The sequence below is a fragment of the Leptonotus elevatus genome, chromosome 15 (assembly GCF_054856555.1).
Source record: "Leptonotus elevatus isolate MCC_2025b chromosome 15, RoL_Lele_1.0, whole genome shotgun sequence".
Classification (NCBI taxonomy): Eukaryota; Metazoa; Chordata; class Actinopteri; order Syngnathiformes; family Syngnathidae; genus Leptonotus; species Leptonotus elevatus.
Window position 1 is genome coordinate 1,309,219 of NC_141253.1, and position 21,276 is coordinate 1,330,494.

At 43.6% G+C, this 21,276-nt stretch overlaps 1 protein-coding gene across 9 annotated transcripts in view; it reads right to left on the bottom strand.

Moving 5' to 3' along the window:
• Window positions 1-21,276, bottom strand: part of rapgef1b (Rap guanine nucleotide exchange factor (GEF) 1b) — a 44,226-nt gene that overhangs the window by 16,772 nt on the left and 6,178 nt on the right. For 6 of the 9 annotated variants that reach the window (XM_086097741.1, XM_086097740.1, XM_086097738.1 and 3 more), the window contains exons 2-9: window positions 5,343-5,488; window positions 4,107-4,285; window positions 2,916-3,072; window positions 2,735-2,823; window positions 1,323-1,487; window positions 1,059-1,109; window positions 494-608; window positions 21-207 (exon numbers count right to left, since the gene is read on the bottom strand). In XM_086097741.1, the coding sequence (XP_085953867.1) occupies window positions 21-207; window positions 494-608; window positions 1,059-1,109; window positions 1,323-1,487; window positions 2,735-2,823; window positions 2,916-3,072; window positions 4,107-4,285; window positions 5,343-5,488 (1,089 nt within the window). The remainder of the gene's footprint in view (window positions 1-20; window positions 208-493; window positions 609-1,058; window positions 1,110-1,322; window positions 1,488-2,734; window positions 2,824-2,915; window positions 3,073-4,106; window positions 4,286-5,342; window positions 5,489-21,276) is intronic. The other 3 variants (XM_086097733.1, XM_086097736.1, XM_086097734.1) reach the window with 3 other exon arrangements.

Here is a 21,276-nt window from a genome sequence, read left to right on the forward strand (position 1 = left end):
CGGCAGGTTTGGCATCTTACCAAGCGTCTCGCAGCTGGTGTTTCGCGAACACTGACCGCTGTCCTGCTCCATGGACGAGAGCTGCTCGTCCGACTTGCTGAGTTTGCCCATGCTGCTGCAGGGGGACAGGCGTGGGGAGTCCCCGCCGTACGATTGGCTGCCCCCGGAGAAGCGGCGCTGGAGGAACTCCTGCTCGTAGTCGTGCTGCTGCAGCAAAAGACGCTTCGGTTACCACACGCGCTCGGGCTTCGTTCTATGTTATACATTACATCCCGAATCATTAACATTTTTAATCATAATTAATCACATGACTTCAATTCACGATTAATCACACATTTTATACTTGTTCTAAATGTACAATAAAGTATAACAATTTTTTTTTTTTAAAGTTTCACACTCTCATTCTACATTTCCAATCCAATTTACAGCATCAGGTCTTCATCCACATGCGATTTCAAAACAAACTCGGTCAATGTATTTGCCTCAAACGGACCTGTCTGTGGACGCTGCAGGGCAAGCTGGAACCCCGGCTCATGGGGGTAACCACCGGCACGCGCGTTGGCGACGGGGCAGACTGCCGCTTCTTCGGCGGGAGGGCCGGTGGAGGGCTGTTGCCGATCAACAGACGCACGTGGAGAGAAATAAATAAGCGGGACAGCGAACACAAACCAATGCACGTCTATCAGACGCACAAGACGACTCTCCGAGTTAGCGGCTCGCAGGGTTGTGTTCTTCACATCGACATTTTTTACATGAGTTAGGTCGACGCGGGGCAATCAATGGGCAGAGCGCGATGTGCAATGGAGGCCAATGAGAGGGCACCGCGTCTGGTCAGCCGCACACACTCATGCATTTGGGGGGGGGGGGGGGGGGGGGGGGGGATTTTGAGGACTGTTCAACACAAAAAAAAAAAAAAAAAAAACGCCTGAAAGAATGAAACCATGCGGGTCCATCCCATCCAAAGCTTTATGAGGGGTTTGTTGTGCCTGGGTGGGGTGGGTTGGGGGTCTCGGGTAAGATGTCATAATGGTCACATGTGATCCATTAGGCTAACATACTTCTCCTTGTGAGTGGGCTTCCTTTGGGCAGCGTCACAACTCAACTGTGCTCTGTGCCCAGAACCCGAAAGGGAGACAAAGGATGAAAAAACAGGTTGAGACAAAGCACAAACAGGACAAGAAAAACTAAACGAATCTTCTGTGATTCACAACCACCGAGATCGCGCGAGATCATCAGTCCAATGTCACGAAACTGGGCCGAGGATTCTCATTCATCAAAATACAAATCATCTGCAGATGGTCACAAACACAAAAAAAGTATACCTGAGCTCCGCCATCTTGGCTTCAGGTAGCGGCGGTTTTGGAGGCGCGACGTCCTCGTCGGGCACGTCCGAGGGGGCCTCGGCGGGAGCCGCCGCCGCCGGAGCGGTCTTCACCGCCTCCGATTCACGCTCTATCGAGGGCGCCTCCGAAGGAATGCTGCTGCTACTGCACACACCAGGGAGGAAAAAATGGCAACAAGCGTGAGAGATAATGAATAAATGTTCAGAAATCTCCAGAGGCCGTCAATTTTCTGATTTTTTTATAAAATGAAAAAAAGAGGAGGCTGTACAATAATGTGGAGTGCTATTTCTTTTTTTTTCCCTTTTTAAATCACTTTTTAAAAATATACTTCGTTTTCAATGGTGGCATTTTAGTCTCTTGGTCATTTCCTGGTTAAGGAAGGTTAAAAAAATATTATTTTTTAAATCCCAAGTGGGGGGGAGATTGTGGGAAGGGCATTTTAAGCCTTAAAAAAGTTGCTTATGTGGTACGAGGGTTAGGGCTGCTCAATTATGAAGAACATTTTAATCATGATTACAGTAATTTCTGGACAATAAGGCGCACCCGACTATAAGCTGCGCTAGCAAAATTTGGGGAATACTCGAGTTTGTTACACATATAAACCGCACCCGACTGTAAGACGCAGGTGTTTTAATGTTACCGCACCGGGTTCCCGCTACTTTCTTTTCCATAATGAGGGCGCAAATCTCTCACGTTCTGTCTCTCCTACTGTATTTGGCCTCATTTGTTTTGTTTTGCTCTGCCTGACGCTCTTGCGCTTCCTTTATAGTGCGCCCCCTTGTGATCTGATGGATAAGCCGCACCTTTGTATTAGTCGCAAGGTCGAATGCAAGTGAAAAAAATTGCGTTTTATAGTCCAGAAATTACTGTAATTTGGTCATTGAAATCACGATTAGGACAATCATTTGTTTTTGGTACAAAACAAGAACATGTTTAAACATGTAAAAAATAAACTTTGAAACACTGTAATTATTATGCAAGTTCCTTTTGGACTAAACAAGATTTATTAAATTAGTAATTTTAAAGTAAAAAAGGTGCAAATATATAAATTGAAAGAATACATAATTAGCATTAAAAATATTTTCTTTTTGTTTACAACTATGCCAATTTTGTAATTGTGGAGTGTAATAATTGAAATTGCTAATGAATTTCGATTAATTGCATAGCCCTAAGCCTAGGGTTCCAAAATTCTAGGAACTTTCACAACTGGAAACTTTCCAATGGAAATAATGTATGAATTTGACCTTTTTGTGAATCAGGTATTCACAAAATAGAAGATTGCCTCTTATGTGTATTTTTTATTCAGAATTTTTGTAAACCAAATTCACCTCAATTTGGGCTATGAAAAACTCCCACTTTTAAAAGTTCCAGCATCGCACAAGTGTGCTCACCTGTCCGCCGCGGTGACGGGCGGCGCCGGTTTGTTTGGGCTGGTGGGCGACGGCTGCTCTTGCTTCTCAATGGTCAGCTTCACCAGCTCCTGTTACCGCGAACGGCGTCCATTTTAAACACCGGCGTCGCATTTTCTTCCGATTAAATCTGCTGCGCGACGTGCGTGACATGTTTGTTTACCTTCACGCCGTCCAGCACCGCTTTGATGACGTTGGTGACCGAAGTCACGTTCTCCTTGTCGTCCAGGTCGATGCCGTCCAGCATCACCTGGTCGGCCCAGCGGATGAGGTTGGCGAGACTCTGGTACACGCGGTCATGGCAGGAAGACAACGCTGAACTGTGGAGAGCGGAGGGGGGGGGGGGGGGGGGGCAATAAGGTTGGACTTGGGGAGATTTGTTTTTCTTCTAAAAAGCAGATAGATGTCCACTGTATAGATATATAGACATGATAAAGGTTTACATGATAAAGCCTGTGTTAATAAGTTTGAATGTGTTTTCATAGGTATGAATGTTTGTACATCTCGATCGCGGCTGGCTCTTTCACAGGCGCAACAACGAGGTGTGGCAAAGGCCTGTCACGACAAGCTGCAGCTGGTTTAGAGCCACTCGGTGTCATGACACGAGTCAGCCTTCATGTCGGGTTTGAAAAGACCACAAATATATAGATATGCATCAGACTGTGGTAGAGACGGGCACACGAGTCATAACAATCTTTAATATATGGGACCAGTTTGGCTTATTTGGTGTGCAATTAAGCAGACTCTGTGATGTTATTAGCGAGCTGTGAGCGGCATGAGCTCGTCAGAAGGTGTTGAACAGCGGCAAGCGCACTTCAATGATCCATTCAGAGATAAACTACAACCAAAAAGTGTCACCTAATATAACCTTTTCCATGGCATGCAGAGACCGGAAGAGTCACAGAAAGTCAGAGAAGTAGTCCACTTTGGGAACTTTAATGGCTCAAATATTCTAGTTGGACATTTGCAGTCAAAAAGTTATAGGTCAGCTTAAGTTCACCTGTCATTTTAGCTCATTCTGAATTGACACCCTAAAGTCCATCCCAAACTTCTTGTTTGCATGATTTGTATCCTGCAGCGCCTCCCCTCTGTCTCTTTAGACCAAATTGTCACCGTATTGTCTGAGGCAGGTCACAAAATTTGAGGAATAACACGTTTATTTATAACACTCCTGCACGAAAGGTGAGTCAACGCCGTTGCTAGTGCAGTGCCAGACGGACTGCGTCATCGCGCTCCACACACTTCACAGAGATTCAAATCAGAAGTCGACATCCAACTAGTCCTAACGTGTCTGCTGTGCATTCTTTGCCATCCAGCAAGGATGAGAGAAAAAAAAAAAAAAAAGGAACCTCACCTTTGCTGTATGCGGGCCTCCCCCTGAACCAGAGGCAAGATGGCCTCCAGCACTTTGCTGGCTGAGCCGGGGAGCATCTCCAGCACCTTCTTCTCCACTACCATCTTGTCTACGATGGTCTTGAAGTAGCGAAGTGCGCTGACCACCTCCTTCTCGTGCTCCTCCAGTCGACTCACCTTCTGGATGGAGAAAAACAAGATTTTTTTTTTTTTTAATCATGTTTCATCGTTGTTATTGCTATAGAGCACATTTTTTAAGCAATCACTTTTTGTTTTGTTTGTGTTTTTTTTCTTCTTCTATGTCCGTATTATTGTACGCTCTGTTTGTATTAGAGCTGTTAAAATTAATCGATTAATTGAGAAGTAATCGATTACCAAATTAATCGACAACTATTTTAATAATCCAATAATAGTTTGGAGCCATTTCTTAATTTAAAATTGTCCAAATCCTCTGATTTCAGCATCTCAACAGTACTGGTAATTGTTCACTGATTTCTGTAGTCCTTCATGAAAGACGACTGATTATCTTCCGTGTTTCATCGAAATAGGACATTTGCAAACATCTGTTTTTACGTTGGCAAACAATGACCAAGCCGCTAACATAGTACAACATCAATAACCCTTTTTTTTTTTTATCACTATATGAATACGAAGTACAAAATAAACATCAATCGCCAGTTAACAAATTGTAATCAGAGGAGTAAAAGTCTTTTTTAATACACTTTAATGCAAAACCAAAATGAATCCGATTAGTCGATTATAATCCATTTGAAAAAGTCGATAGTGACAACACTAGCTTGTATGCGTTGCTGCTCCGTGTGTGTTAAAGTAGCAGTTTTATGGAGGTTTAATATTTGCGTAACATCTATGCAAATTTTTTCACCAATATGGTATGTAACTTTAATAACTTTAAATGCGTTTGAAGTACATGGGAGAGGTATTCTAAGGCTGTTTTTTTTTTTTTTTATATGGTAATATAATGTTGCACAATTTCGGGAATTTCTAAATGTTTTAATTGACCATCAAAATGATCAGTCTATGGGAATAATTACTGTATATAGCAGGGAAACATCATAATCGACAATACAACCCAAAAATGTTAAAGAATGAGCGGATAAGTCAATTTTAAGAAACAGCCAAAAACAAGAGACGGGAAAACAGGAAAAAAAAAGTCACAAACAAGCACAGGGGGTAGACAAATTGGATGCATTTCCCCGCAAAATACACGCACACTTACCTTGTTAGCAGGCTTTTCGGCGCACTTGGCCGCCGGCTCGGGCTGCAGTAGCTTGCCTTTCTTGGATGGCGTCCTCTTGATCTTGGGAGAATGGAACTTGTCCATCAGCTTCATGGTAAATGAGGACAGATGGGACCGCTGCGAGTCTACGGACGGAGGGTGAAAGTGGGAGAAAGAAGAAAAAGTTGCGGTCAATCATGCTCGAGAGATTGAGGAAGAAACCAGATGCTGTCTTCTTTAAAATCGCGGCCAAATGAGAGGCCCGGACACCCGCGCAGTTTTTAAGAACGCAAAACGCCAGGTGTTTAATGGCACTCAAATGTTATCTTGGCGGATCAATCTCCTGGTTTCATGCGCTCTTCAAGTGCCATGATATGAAGATGAAGAACAGCCTCCTTTGTAGCACATGAACATCAATGGTAATGAATACAATTAGACCCTGAAGTGTACATTACAAACTCGGCCAGCTTGGATACGCTAAAACCGAATTTGTGTAGCGTTGCACATTGGAGACCATATATATATATATATATATATATATATATATATAATTATATATATATATATAATTATATATATATATATATATATATATATATATATATAAATAAATAATTATATATATATATATATATATATATATATATATATATATATATAATTATATATATATATATATAGATATATATATATATATATATATATATATATATATATATAAGAATATATATTAATTTTTTTTACTTAGACTTTCTCAAGTCTGAATTTGGAGTTTGGTTAAAGCATAACTGCTCTAATAGTTGTTCTCACAGAGCAGCGAGAATATTATGCCTGTAAGTATGATATTGCTTTCCCTGTTTGTGGTCAAGTAGCCTTTGTTTGAAGTTTTGTGACTATGGTAACATCTATGCTAATTTCCTGAAGCCGGTCTATGTATTTTTCATTATAAGTTAGTGCAGTATCAAGCTAGCAGACTCATTAAATGATGTTATATGGTTTGTTTGAACATGTTGGTGTTTAAATGTACATTGTTTAAAGACCCTGCAAAATGAATTCAGATATTTAGCTATACAGTAATTTCTGGACTATAAGCCGCTACTTTTTTCACTTGCATTCGACCCTGCAACTAATACAAAGGTGCGGCTCATCCATCAGATCACAAGGGGGGCGCACTACAAACGAGACACAGAACGATAGCGAGAAAATTTGCACCCTCATTATGGAAAAGTGGGAACCCGGTGCGGTAACATTAAAACACCTGCGGCTTACAGTCGGGTGCGGCTTATATTTGTAACAAACTTGAGTATTCCGCAAATTTGTCTAGCGCGGCTTACAGTCAGGTGCGCCTTATAGTCCAGAAATTACTGTAGTTATATTATCCATGGTTGAAGATGATTGCTGAAAATGTGCCCGAGACCGACAACTATGTCGTGCTGAATTGTGGAGCACTATTATTCAATTGTTTTTCACCATTTAAATTTTCCCAATTTTTCTCTTCAGCATCTTTATAATTGTACAGCTAGCAAGCTAGCTGTGCCTATAGCGGAACAATGCACCTTCCCCGAATGCCACAATTGGCAGAACATCTCTAGTCGGTGCAACTATTTCAATTTCCAAGTGAGGAGGCGACGCCGTGGAGATGCTCGCTGTCCATTCGCCCGCCCAAGAGGCGCCGGTTAGCTCGCGAGCTAGCACCTTAAGTCTGAAATCATCAGAGTCACAGCATAAAAATGACCTGCGCATCTGTCTGGATCACATCACAGGCACATGGGACACCCACTTGAATTTAAATAGAGTAGGGCTGGGCTGGCCCGTATCGTGAGAGGATTTCGTCGAGCGCATGCGGGGCGTGCTAGCCTCCACATTTTGGCATTGGCTAGCGTACACCAGATGCTTTTGATTGCGAGAAAATCTGTAAAAGCCACGTTTCCACCAAGAGCGACAGATACAGTTTGGAACGGTAAATCTTGATCTGGCGATAGCCGAGTAACATCACAGCGACTTGACTGCTACAGATCAGTTCAGTGGTTGCTTACCACATCATTATCGTTATCGTATTTTTTCACAATTTTAAACAGTTCCCAGGAGTCTTAACATGTCTGTGACGCATGTTAAACAAAATACCCCATGAATCAAGAATCAGGGGGTTTACTGTGCATACAATTTTTACAAAATTTCTGACATTAGGCTTGGCAGAGAGTCTGACCCAGTTTGTCTTTGAAATTCAGGTATACAAACCATGAACAAAATGGCGCAGTTCATGGAGTGAATGATGAATGCCATTAAAAAAAAGTGGTGAGCTAACAAATACACGCACGCACGCACGCACATACACATACTCATCCACACACACACACACAAAAAAATAAATAAAAATAAAAATAAATAAATAAATAAATAAATATATATATATAAAAAAAAAAGAAAAAAAAAGGGGGGGCAATGATGATGACATTTCCAAATGAACAATACTGAGCTCTTTAAAAAAAAAAAAAGACAGACGTCCAACTTGAGCCATGCAGAGTCAGCAACACTCCGTGTTGCTTCGTTGAGTGTCTCTAAACAAATGACTGATTTCCATCAAGTAATTTCTTAATCTAGTTTTTGTTGTAGTCTGAAGTGTCTAAAGTCTCTAAAAAAAAATGTCTACGACTTGGGGAAATGTGCTTTTGAAAACAACAGTTAAGCAAGTTAAAAAGTTCATTTTTCATAATACTTGCCCTTTAAGGCAACATTGTGAACAGTACTGACTCTTATTGCTTAGCGGAGAGTCTGACCCAGTTTGTCTTTGAAATTCAGGTATACAAACCATGAAAAAAATGGCGCAGTTCATGGAGTGAATGATGAATGCCATTAAAAAAAGTGGTGAGCTAACAAATACACGCACGCACGCACGCACATACACATACTCACCCACACGCACACACACAACAAAAATAAATAAAAAAATAAAAAAATAAATATATATATATAAAAAATAAAAAAATAAAAAATAAAAGAGCAATGATGATGACATTTCCGAATGAACAATACTGAGCTCTTAAAAAAAAAAAAAAAAAAAAAGACACGGATGTCCAACTTGAGCCATGCAGAGTCAGCAACACTCCGTGTTGCTTCGTTGAGTGTCTCTAAACAAATGACTGATTTCCATCAAGTAATTTCTTAATCTAGTTTTTGTTGTAGTCTGAAGTGTCTAAAGTCTCTAAAAAAAAATGTCTACGACTTGGGCAAATGTGCTTTTGAAAACAACAGTTAAGCAAGTTAAAAAGTTCATTTTTCATAATACTTGCCCTTTAAGGCAACATTGTGAACAGTACTGACTCTTATTGCTTTAGCGGAAACCTTTTGACATTAGTGGTCTCTCCAGGATCCTTTTGCAAAGATGCTTTCAACACTGGATCCTTTTGTTCGCTCGAAGTTTAAAGAGGCCCCCGGAGGACTATGTTTCACAGCTGGAAGGCAGCCCACGCATGATGCGCAGTGAGTGACATCACCACCACAATCAATACAGCAGTTCGTCACACATCACGCACCGACAGTATTTCCACGTTCCTTCAACTTGTCACTCAAAAGCTGCACGCATCACCTCGCCCCGGCTCACTGTCGACAAAAGAAGCAATCCGGTTAACACCTCGAGACCACCAACTTTTTCCTCTTCAGTTTGCAAGAAATCTATATCATCAAGCGAAGTACAGTGAAGCCGTTTAGTGTGCAAACAAAAGAGGATACAAAACTTTTGAAAATAGTCTCAACCGCTCCTGTTTTAAAAACATTTTGAGTTTTTTTTTTTTTAAACACAATTAAACTTATCAAACTCATATTTTATATCAAGAAATGGCAGATTATCGCACATCACTTTGAGGAAGCAAATATATACGACTCTCTTGCTTGCAATTATCCAAATAAGAGGCAAAGCATGCTCGCTTCAGGCTCTTTATTTGTCCCGGACAGTTGAAGTTTTCTGTCAAACTGACACATGAAACAAAAGACAGTTGCGTGGTGTGTATTATGTAAATACTAAAATATTCAAACAACCCATATCATTTCACCCTCCCCAAAAAAAGTTGAACATCTTTTAGTTCCTTTATAATTGCCAATGAAAAAAACTCAAAAAAGTGGGGATTTCTGCAAATAACGACTGGAAGGAGACAACCGCCAATCAGCAGCTATCAAAAATGATACTGACGCTCTGATTGGCTGAATCAGTACATAGATAGAGGTATATTTTTGTGACACAAGAGATTAAGACAGACAACTACAGTATGATGTGAAATGCCGGCAAACTGCAAAAAGTCCAAATGAATAACAACAACAACAACAAAAAAAAACGAAATACCGGGGACAGCAAACCCGGAACCCGGAACCCGCGATGGAGTGATTTTTACTGTACATGCCATGTGGAAGTTATGTTCGTGCCTTTAGCATCCTCGTCAAGCAGCCTCCCTTCACTGGCTGCTGCTGTACCAAGGCGATGAGGTCATCGACTATAATTTGTCTCGCGCTGAATTTAAAGCGCCGCGCGCCGAGCGGAAGAAACCGCAGTGTCAAAACACCCCCCCCCCCCCCCTGAATTTTATTTATACTCTGCTGGGCTGTCTCGAGTTCACAGCCCTGCTGAAATCTTTGTAATCTCTGTTGTCATAAGACTGAAAACACACTCTTCTGTACGAAAGGGGAGTTAGTAATAAACCAAGCGGAATAAAAGGCAGATCGCCGCGCACGTCATCACTTATAAAGAACTGGTACCAGGTTCCTGATTCTCACGACGGCGAGTTATAGTTCTGCAATTCCACTTTCTGTGAATACCGCGCGGAAGCGCTTGTGAGAATCCAGTCACAAAAAACTGTTATTTTTAATCAACTGAAAATGAACCAATCCGCCTCCATGTATACTGATAGCTTGATCTGCTGACCTTTTAGCTTTTATTTCTTTTTCATCTGGTTAAATAACGCAAGATACCCAAAATGCGTCATTGGACACCACAAGACTTGCCCCTCTTGTTGGTCACAAGACCAGGAAGAGGACTTCTTCAGAGAAACAGCACTCATAAAACACAACATGAAGCAAAAGTGGCCTTTGATGATATGTTCAAGGACAATACAGAGCAGTGTTTTGTTACCCGAGCTTTATTGAGCCAAGGCACATATTTCAAAATCAAATCCGAAAAATCTTATGACACACCATCAAACAAAAAACAAAAAAAGTCATAGATCGTCTATACACTGAAATAATGATCTTGTTTATTATTCTGTTGTAGGAATGTCAACAGGTAGACAGGCGAAGTGTGCCTTCTGCTATTTCGGGGAAGTGCATTTAATTGCCTCTATAATTGTCTGGCACAGACAAAGGAACAAAGAAACATTATTTGTATTTCGTAGTATCGTGAACCACAATGCGTTCCAGACCCACCTGCAAACAGGTGAAGATTGTGATAAAGACACACCATGTCAAACTTTGACACTAAGAAGTCCAGGTGAACAAAAATTCCCCTAGCTTCGTGCTAACATAATAATATGAAACGTCACACGCATGCTACTAGAAATTAGCATAGTTGTACATGGAAACCCTTAAAAATGATGGCTTTAAATCTGTGACTGGGACGCGAAGGATGAATCGCGATACAGGCAATAAATACTTTTCAACCAAATTGAGTGAAATTGGATCATTCCCCGCATTGGCAATCGCTGATCAGGAGGGCGACAGGACACCTGGAGAAAGACAAACGGCAAGTGACATCTGAGCTTGTGAGTTGGCCCGGTCCAGGTGTGTCTCCGACGCGGGACAGCTGGTGAGCCCTTCGCTGTCGTCAGCCTCCATGGATGCGCTCAAGGTTACACACGCAGCTGTCCCCTCCTGCGACACCCCCCCCCCCCCCCTCCTGCGACCCCCCCCCCTCCCTCCCCTTACAGTTCCCGTCCATGGAGCGAAAGTGTGCATGTGTGTGTCAGATAGGTCGGCATAGCAGCTGGTGAGGAGGGCAGAGGAAAAGGAGGGCGGCGGGGGGGGGGAGCGTAGAGATAACTGTGTGAACTTTACCGGAAACAAAAACATGTCATACTGGTAAGTGAAAAGAAGTCATGAATATGAAATCCATAATTACCGCACCGTGCTATTGCTTATCAGGAATCGTTTTTTTTTTTTTTTTAACAGGGCCTTGTCAAAATGCCGATGAGCCGCCGATTTGGAATGGGTGCCATTTGTTTCCCCAGGAAACAACATTTATAAATGTGCAATAAAATCAGTGGAAAAAAATAATATTTCCTGCCTGTCCCAGCTTTATAAAATTAGACCTTACAAGGAAATTGAATAATTCCAATCCTTTAGAAATGTTGGGATTTTTTTTCTACATTGTTATTTGTACTGCATGTATTTGTGTTACTCCTCCTTCCAACAATACTTTACATTTATTTTCTTTAAAAAACAAACAATTAAGAAAAAAAAAAAATCACACTTTAGCCGTGTCCCTTGGTTTTCATGCAGTCTTGTTAGCGTAACATATTTACCACCGCTGAAAATATAGCATATTCCACAAGTCACATGGTCCCTTAGAAATATCATGTAAAGCCGACCAAAAAGTCAAATTTCCATGTATTTATAAAGGCATCTGTAAAACTTTGAACCCGCTGCTTGCGTCTTGCTCCAATACTATTGACGCTGACACTGTATGCAGTTTGGCCTCGAGAAAGACGTTTGTTTACACGCACACGTCGTCTGTTACTTCGGAATAACTCGCCTCATAGGAGTGTCTTCATCTTGTCCAAGCTTAGCAACAACCCTGCGTGCAACAATACGCTATTTGTCCATAAAAGTTGTCAATGTCTGGCGGAAGGCCTGCTTCATGTCAAAACTAATCGCAGGGACACAGTGCCAGGACAGGATTTGGAGCAAGACCCGTATGAGAGAGGCTTGTGAGAGAAGATGAGCAGAAGGGGCAGGGGGGGGGGGGGGGGGAATGCAACGGGTGGGGGAAAAAATTCAACAGGAAACAGTTGAGTGCAAAGTGAATTATTTATTTGCTCTATTGTAGTAGCGGCGGTGAACTTCCTGCCTCAATTATGTCCTCCGTTTATCTTTAAAGGACCAATGCGGCGCGAGTTGCGACACGGCCTGGCGAGCAAGCCCCGGATTGGAATGTCGTCTTTGTTAATGGTTGATTGAACGCAATAATAAAAGGGAAAAGCCGACGAGACACAAAGAGGAAGTGACACAAAAACACAGAAACACTTGCTCGACATTTTCCATAAAGGACCCATCAGTCGTCAAGTCAGTGACAAGCAAAAGTGGCCCCCCATCAGTGGCCAGAAGCAAATATCGATGATATGGATGCGCCGTTGCGTGGAAGCAAGGGTGCCCGACGGAGCGTGGCGATCCATAATAACGATCCATAGTATCTGACAAAAAAGGCTGGATCCATAACTGGCTGCTATTATGGTGTTGTTGTTGACGCCGTTGTTGGAAAAGCCAACATGGAATACGCATTTCCCAACAAGCAGCGGTCCCCAATGTTTTCTGATCGGTTTCACGTTAAGGAAGATACTAGCGCATAATAATATGATATTTTATTGTAGAATCACCAACAGAGATAAATGCGTACTTTTAAGTAGGACTGCTGATATCGTCTCAACGAATGCAGCTTTCTTTTTTTTGGGGGGGGGAAAGGGTTAACTTTTGGGGGATTTTTTTTCCTTTCCAAAGACGTTCGGCCCACGACCCAGTGGTTGGGGATTGCTGTTCTCGAACCTGATGCCAGAGATGACCAGAAGGATAACTCCCAATAGGCAGCAGTCATGAGAGTGCACAAAAGCATAAAAAGCACAAGCAATTTAAGCAAAGTGTCGTCATCCGTTTTTTGTTGTGTTGCTGTTTACAACGTGTTGTTATGGCGGGGGGATGTAACGACGACGCCTTTCCACCATCTGATTCTCGTCCAAGGCCTTTTTCCTCAAGCGGAACCTGGTTCGCGCTCTCTCTCTACGACGTCCATCCTGCACAGCTGCTACACACGAACTCTGATGACCGCTCGGAGGCACGTCCACAATCAAGCGCTACCGATCCACCGGGGCTCCAATCAGAGGTCTTGGGTGTCATCACCACCTTGTGAACCTTCCAAGCAGCTGTGCGGCCGACGTGGACTTGGATGTTTTGATCTTAAGAGTGTCATCTAGGAAACTCGCCTTTAATTAATTCATATCATCTTTTGATGTAGGGATAGACCGATTATCAGTGGAGCATTTTGACGAAAATCGGCCATTGGCCATTTTGAAGAATCATACGACCGATAATAGATCCATTTAAAAAAAGTGTTCGTTGTTCAATACTGTAAACATTTTTAAATAAGAGCTGGAGTTTGTATTTTTTTTTTTACATTTTTTATGCCAATAGTTTCCCTTTTAGTGAAAATGAATATCGGTTATTGGCGTCCTTGACTACTAATATCGGTATTGGCCCTGAAAAAAACATATTGGTCTATCTCTATGTTGAAGCCATTCAATCGAGTTTACAAGATCCTTTGAGTTGGAAATGCCAAGGATGCCCCAACCCTCTTTTAGCCTGGCATCTTGAACAGGCTGATTTCCGATTAATATACATTATTCAATATGTAAATAAGACCACTGTTTCCCTCAAAACTGATTAGGGATAACAGCTCTTCTCTGATTGGCCGTTGGCAATATCTCCTCGTCTTTAGCGGCCATGTCGGGAATTGATCGTGCGATACACACGCAAAATAACTTGAAACCGGCTTAGGGTAAGTCATGTTGAGCTGCAGGTCCCGGACGCAAATGAGTTTTTCAATAGCGGGACACACGAGGGAGCCTGACGCAGTGCTACAGCTAACATTCACAAGTCATACAAAGTGTCTTTTCAGTGGCTGACGTGAAATCACATCACCTCACAGGCCACACGAGATTCCGTCAATAAGCGGCTCTGAAAAAAAGAAGGACTTCATTCTTGATTCGATCGGTGCAACACGCTTAACAAAACGGTCCATTCACGAGGCCAGATGGGTTGGTTAGTGTGAAGAGGGTTTCGCAGTACCTGTGCGTGTCGTAGTATACGGACGGCGTGGCAGCATAAACCTTTTATAGGCCCCCGGCTTCAATAGTCTCTCTGTTTCAGGTCAACACCAACAAAGCTCCTTCCAAAGCGCGCTCTGTGCACCGTGCGACACTTTCTTCCCTTGTGTGGATCCATTCATGGCTTGTTAGCTCACACGTTTCTTCCCTTCTAGGTCAAGAGTGTGTGACCGCGCAGACTTTGCCAAATTGCACCCGAGAGTCTTAACTCCACTCACGGAACAACAGATTCCACTTGATTGCATTACAGTGACCCTTCCCGTGCGATATTGCAGATGAGGGTTTTTACTGGATACAGCTAAGTCTGAATTTAGAACCGCGTTCCTTCAATGTCAAAACTACTTGCGGCTAAATGACTGAAGTCTACTCCAAGTTAACCAATGCAGCACAATGAAGAGCAAGAAGAGGCAGAGAAGATCCCCAACTGATTTTAACTCATAATGATTGCTCCCACAGAGCAGAACTAATATATGCCTTAGTATTGTTGTGCACTCTTCTTTTAAGCATTGATGGTCCACGTGTGTAAAGTAGCAGTTGTTTCAAGGTTTATAAATACGGTGACATCTTTGCTAATTTCCATGAGCCTGTTTTTACAGTAGCTATTCATTATATGTAACAGAATAATGCAGTGGACGGACCCTAGCTATTCGTGGGCCACGAAAATGTGATGCGCCATTTGCCATGAAAAACTAACGTTAAAAAAACACAACTAATAACTACTTACTAGTAGTGGCCATACTTTGTGCACGCTTGCAATAAAGGTTGATTTCAGTGGAGCTGTATTGACAATATGGAGGACTGAGCCTCAAGGAGTAGGTCATTCAATTGTCCTATATGCCGCACGCAGAAACAAAAAGCACATGCACTAACTAGGCAATGCTTTTATGCTGTCAACACAAAAACAGGGATGCCACAGGGTGTGGTTCTAAGCCGTGGACACCTGGAGCAGAAGAGCCCAGCATCAGTATAAAAAAGAAAAGGAGGAACGTGATGGCCAAAGTATGAACAAATTTGCCAGCGCGTGGCTAGAATGATTCCCGACGTGAGATTATCCCCAACTGGGCAAAATGTCAGTCACTGGGTGTAACAGATTACATGCATGCTTATATACAGTGCTTCCCTATCTTTATTTAGTTTACAATTATTTACCCCAACACAAAGAAAGGTCACAAAAATAATACCGAAATAATTGTCTTGTCTCAATTTACTTAATTTGAAAGGTGGGCATGTTTAGTTAAACACAAAGCTAGCTTCTGTTGTATGAATGGCAACATACGGATACACAGGTTAATCTGCTATACGTCGAAGATAACATGACCTAAACCACCCGGCAACACCACAGCTCCAAATTGTCCTGTCAACGCGAGGGCTAAATGGGGCTCCTGACACGCTCGCACGTGATGCCGAGCATTCAGAATGGGAAATAACACACCCCGTTTTTTTTTGGGGGGGGGGGGGGGGGGATACCCCTCCTGTTCCTTCCCCTCGTGACGCCGAGACAGAGGCCGCTGACTGCGTTTCCTGTCCGAACACCACTCCCTCTTTTGTGGACATGACGACATGGTCTGCTCACAGCAGGCTGGGACCGTGTAAAAAACCGGACTCATTGCGGACGGGCCGGGCCACACAACACTGCCACTCATGTAAAATGGGTTTTAATTAAAGGTACTTGAATGCCCTCATGTGAGAAAAAGGAGTCTACTTTGCATGGCGGCTTATAAGTACTTGTGATTTGAAGGCTTGAGTTTTGAGCCTGGAGCATCTTTGATCCTTCTTCTCAGGGTTTTTTGGTTGACTTGAGTGCGTCCGAGCACTTGTGGATGTCGTCTGACCCAGACATGAGATGGCATCTATGTTGGCATGATCGTTGTCGGTGGCCGCTTCCGTAAACATATCCCCCAACTGTGCGTTTAAAACAGTCATGTGCCTCCATAACCCCCTCAGACCAAACCCTCTCTTACCTCATTGTAGGTTTTTGTATGCAGGAATTAGCACAACGAGGGCCTGATTTTTTGCCCTGGTTGCATAATTCAAAAGACGGTGGAAATGTGGGAGATCTGCTTTCATGTCAGCCTCGTGAAAGTCCCCAGTAACAATGAAAACTGCGGATTGCAACGCACTGATAGTCTGGTTTAAAAAAAAAATAAAAAAAATAAGCACTTATTGCCCCTTTTTGTTGTCCGTGCTGGGTGGCAAATATTCAGCTTTGATGGCACGACGAGTAAAAAAAACCCTGGACAGATAAGAATGCTCCGGAGATTACAGTCGAGAGCTGGAGGTCCTGTGAACAAAATGGCGTAAAGTAATCCTAGAATTTTGACGGCAATTTTTTATGGAAATACGCAAGCCACCCCCATCAGGATTTACCCACAGCGTTTGCGGCTTCTGTTTGCATCAAATGTCGTACTGTAAAGCCCTCGATGCGATCGCTGTTTTGTGTCACAGCAATTCCTCGTCTTATGTTTTCGTGTAAGTTCCAACTGTAGATGACGACTTTCTGTCCGGCGAGCAAACGGGGAAGCAGATGGATGGAAGCGGCACTTTGCCGAGGTTAGTTTTCTGTTTGCAGGGAGCAAAGAGACACGGGGGAAATGTAGCCTTTCAGTCTCGGACTGTTTTGCAGCGTGTGTATATGTAAGGCGCTTAAGACTTTGCTCAAAGCGGTCTGAACATTCCAGTGACGTTGCGGCTACTCCAGATATTTTCTTTCGCGTTCCATTTTAAGATCCGAGGCGAGCGTCTCAACAAACTAACAGGCAAGACAGAACGTTCACCTTGGGTGAAAACCAACAGACAAAAGGGAGCCGCCGCCAGGCGCTATAAATAAATACCCACCTTGTCAGCCGTGCTAACATCAAGTCTGAAAACAAAGTGATCTGCTAGAGATGAGTTCAGAGCCTCCGACAAGACAGCAGCCGCTCGGTGAGAGAGGCCCAATAAAACAACAGATTCTGCGTTGACGCGCAAGAGGAGCGAAAAGCATTGAGCTGCCAGTGGCGGCAGACGGACTCAGACGCTGAACTTTAGCAGATGGACTTAAAACATTTTCAACTAAATTCTCGTTATAGGTATTCGTTTTTAAATTTTACTACTGTAATACGCAGAAACTTTTGAATAGAACCAAAAATGATTCCATTTGATGGACCCTACTCCAGATGCTAATGTGCTAATGTGTCAGTGGTGAAAAGGCCTGTGGGTCAAAGGCAAGTCGGAGCGCAGCACAGCACTTCTCTATTGTGGGATGCTATGACGCCGGTGTTTACACTGCAAGCTGTGGACACCAATTCGCAATTATGAGCAGCAGTGACGCCAACATGGCCTTTTTTTCAGAGCATCAAATGCTGGCTATGCGACTTTGCAAAGAGACATTTATTGCCCTTTTCAATACTCTTCCTCTATCAGCTGCATGTGAAATTGCAATTTAAAGCCCGTATATCACTGACGGGTGAACATTTGCTACACTACCTAATGCTGATTTTGTTTTTATTTTTTTTGTCGCAAGGATTTTTTTTTTAACGTTCCAAATTTCCTTGCGACAAGAAAAAAACATTAAGAAACGCTGCGACCTTGAACAAACCCTTCTGTTTTGGCATTTTCACACAATAATAAATGCAAGAAATGGCTGTAAAGGCTAAATGTAACTGCAAGATGGACAACAAGGGACTCAACCATAACAACACCAAGATTCAGCCAGATGGCAAATAAGTAAAACAATTATTGCTTTGGCCTGAGTTCAAAAACTGTGGATAAAAGTGGTTCCTGTTTTCACCCCCCCCCCCCCAAAAAAAAATAATAATCTGTGAATACGCAAATTTGCGAATGCTGAACCGCAAATAATCACGGGTTCTGTTTTGCATGTTTATACCCACAGCTTTTTGGACAGGTTCCATGAAGAACGATAATAAGTGAGTGCCCCCGAGGATACCATTCGTCGTCACTTATTGAATGAGACGACCCGTCCCGTGGGTGCCAGAATTGACAGTGAGTGGCACAAAATAAAATGTAAAAGAAATACACAACTCTGAACTATGGATGCACTCATTCACGCACAAGACGGATGACTTGTTTTCAGGCGAGTCGGGCCTCCCATTTCTTCCTGATTTAGACTACGCCATCGGAAACTGGCAGCGACTGTGGGGCGTCCCCCTTCCTTATATGCTAACTCCAGTGGGCAGCTGTCTGAATACTTTGACACACTCGCGCGCAAGCGCAACCTGACAACTCGCTACTGACTTGACAAAAGTGCATGCAAAAATGGAGGTTCAAGGCAAGAACTGTTCGTGCTCATTTCAAGCAAGGCTTTGGTGTACCCTTATATGCTCTACTCCACAGGCTTTAAACTCAAGACTTGACTTCAGTTCAAAACTAGCCAAGAAAATAAAAAACGGCAAAAGGCGTGGTCAAATACATAAGAAGTTGGGATCCTTATTGGGGTTCCCCCATACAGAAGATATTACGTAGGGCCCCCACCTCATCTTCACTCTCTGGTCACCACAGTGTCACGTTGGTTCCAGTAAAACACTGCATCAATGCTGCGCACGTCTGCGGCTCATTCTAAGCGGCAAGGTCAGGGCTAACTGACAAACATCCCCCGCTGGGGCTAAACTCGCTGATTTAGCGCCAACGTCGTGTTTTCCAAACAAGGCATTACTCCGCCACGGAATGCTGGCGATTACACAACGATATTCTCAACTAGCCTTAGCCTAATTACAGAGACACAACGTGTTGCCGGCAGGCTGGCCGCCAGGGCGGATGGATGCGTTCCCCAGCAACAACAAACTTCGCGAGTCAACATCAGCATGTGCAAAAGCGGGATCGCTTGGCATCAGCATGGCAAGATCACAACGCTTTGGTACTACCGACCTGGATTAAAACTACAGTGCAAACGCAACCTTGCCCTATGAGGCAGAATTGCTTATGTTCATTCCTTTGTTTGTCGGGTACTGGTTGCAGGAAACAAACTTGAGAGTAGAGCGCGCCAGATTATAGCTTTGTAGCTAACTTCGATTGGCAGTCCCTATAGCGGGTAAGAAAATAATAGTAGAGTAGAAAAGTGATTAGGAGAGAATGCCAATTCAGACATCTCCATTTTATTTAATAAAATCCAGGTTCCACTCAGGTTAAGGCTCGTTAAGACATTTTTTTGGTATATGGAGATGGTTCAAAAAAATGTGTGATTATCTTCAATTCAGTTGCGGGTTTCATTCTTTTATGGATTGATATGAGAAAGCAGTTTAACGAATGGGATACTACGCTGTCCTTGTTCAGTTTGTCTGTTCAGAGGTCGGGTGCGCAAAGGTCTTGAGGAGCAGCGGTACAACATTGTGAGTCATTATCAACACTGAAGCCACATATGCCAATGCATTCAAATTGGAGCAGCAATGCCCCCCCCCCCCCCCACATGTCCCCCGTTCCCCCTCCACTCGCAAAGGCCTGCGACGGAAGGATGTGGCCCGGCAGAGCGGCCTCCCCGCACTGGGTCCGCCCAGGGTTTTAGGCCGAGCAAATGAGCACCTTGTGTAAAGCCACACGACACAGAAAGCCCAGAGAGGAATGTCCCCTGCGGCATTTCATTGGGCCAGGGAGGCCATTTTGCATTCAAAGCGAGAATCAACAACAAAAACATTCAAAAATACTCCAGACAAAATGGTAGACGTATAAATGTGAAAAAGGGTTATGTGGTTGATTACCACAAACCTGAACTAACACTATAACAAAAACGTTTTTGTTTTTTTTTGGCTTCTACCATCCGAAGTATGTGTGACGTTCTGGTGATATTTCCAATATTCCAGGATCTCCTACAATTTTATAGTGCATCAGGATCACAAGCTGACGTTTTTACCTGAGCAGTCATCGTCTAAGTCCCCTGGTGGAGACGAGTCCGTGTCCTCGGAGGAGGCTCGGCTCCTCCGGCTGGCGTTGCCCATCCAAGAGGCCCCGTGGGAGAACACGACTGGCAGTTTTTTGTCTGCTAACTAACGGCTGTCTGCTGCCGGTACTGACATTTTTTCACAGCCTTGCTGAGAATTAGTCACCAGCTAGCTCATCGTGATCACACTCACTTGACCCACTCTTCCAGGGAAGTTCCACAAATAGCGGCAGAGGAGGGGGAGGGGGAGGGGGTTGGGGGATGGCATGAAGCGCTTAAAAGTAGTGGCTTAACAGGGCACAAGGCCAGCGGTGCCACCACAAGTGCCACCCAGTTAGCTGGCGCGGGGACGCACTGAAGTGTGGCGGGGATCGGAAAAGGCCACCCGCCCGCCGACGGCCTGCTGCGCCGCGCGCGGCGGGAGCAACAAATGACTCATCTTCTTAGACAAAACAGCAAAAAGTAGCAGTGTTGCGTTGTTCACAAAACAACCTCCACGTTCATGGTTCTTTGGCAGAATAGGCCACCGACCGCGGGGGAGGTTTGTGGCGCAAGTCTTGCCGTTAGCCTCCCGTTGCTAATCGATAGCAGTGTCCAAGTAGAAGCCGACGCGCGACCCATCCGTTGCTCTGAACGATTGTCCTTCTGACCGCGGAGAGATTCCCAGCGCCTTCCCGAAGGATTTCCAGCTTCCCTCGGCTTGCTTTCCCATACAAATCACAATAATTACAGCACAGTTAAATTTAGGGGTGGGAGGGGGGGGGGGGTTACAAGTCTCTCATTGAGTGGGTGAAGTGCTTTTGCAGTCGACAAACCTCAAAATTGCATCCACTCACATTGACTGCAGGGGGTTGTCGTCGTGAGTGCATCCTCTGGATTGTTTACTGTTCTGCAAGTGTTTCCCCACTCGATTGCAGAAAATGGATGCTACTTCATCCACCATCTTTCTCATGCCGACAGGAGGATCCTGTGTGACGTATTGCTTATGTTT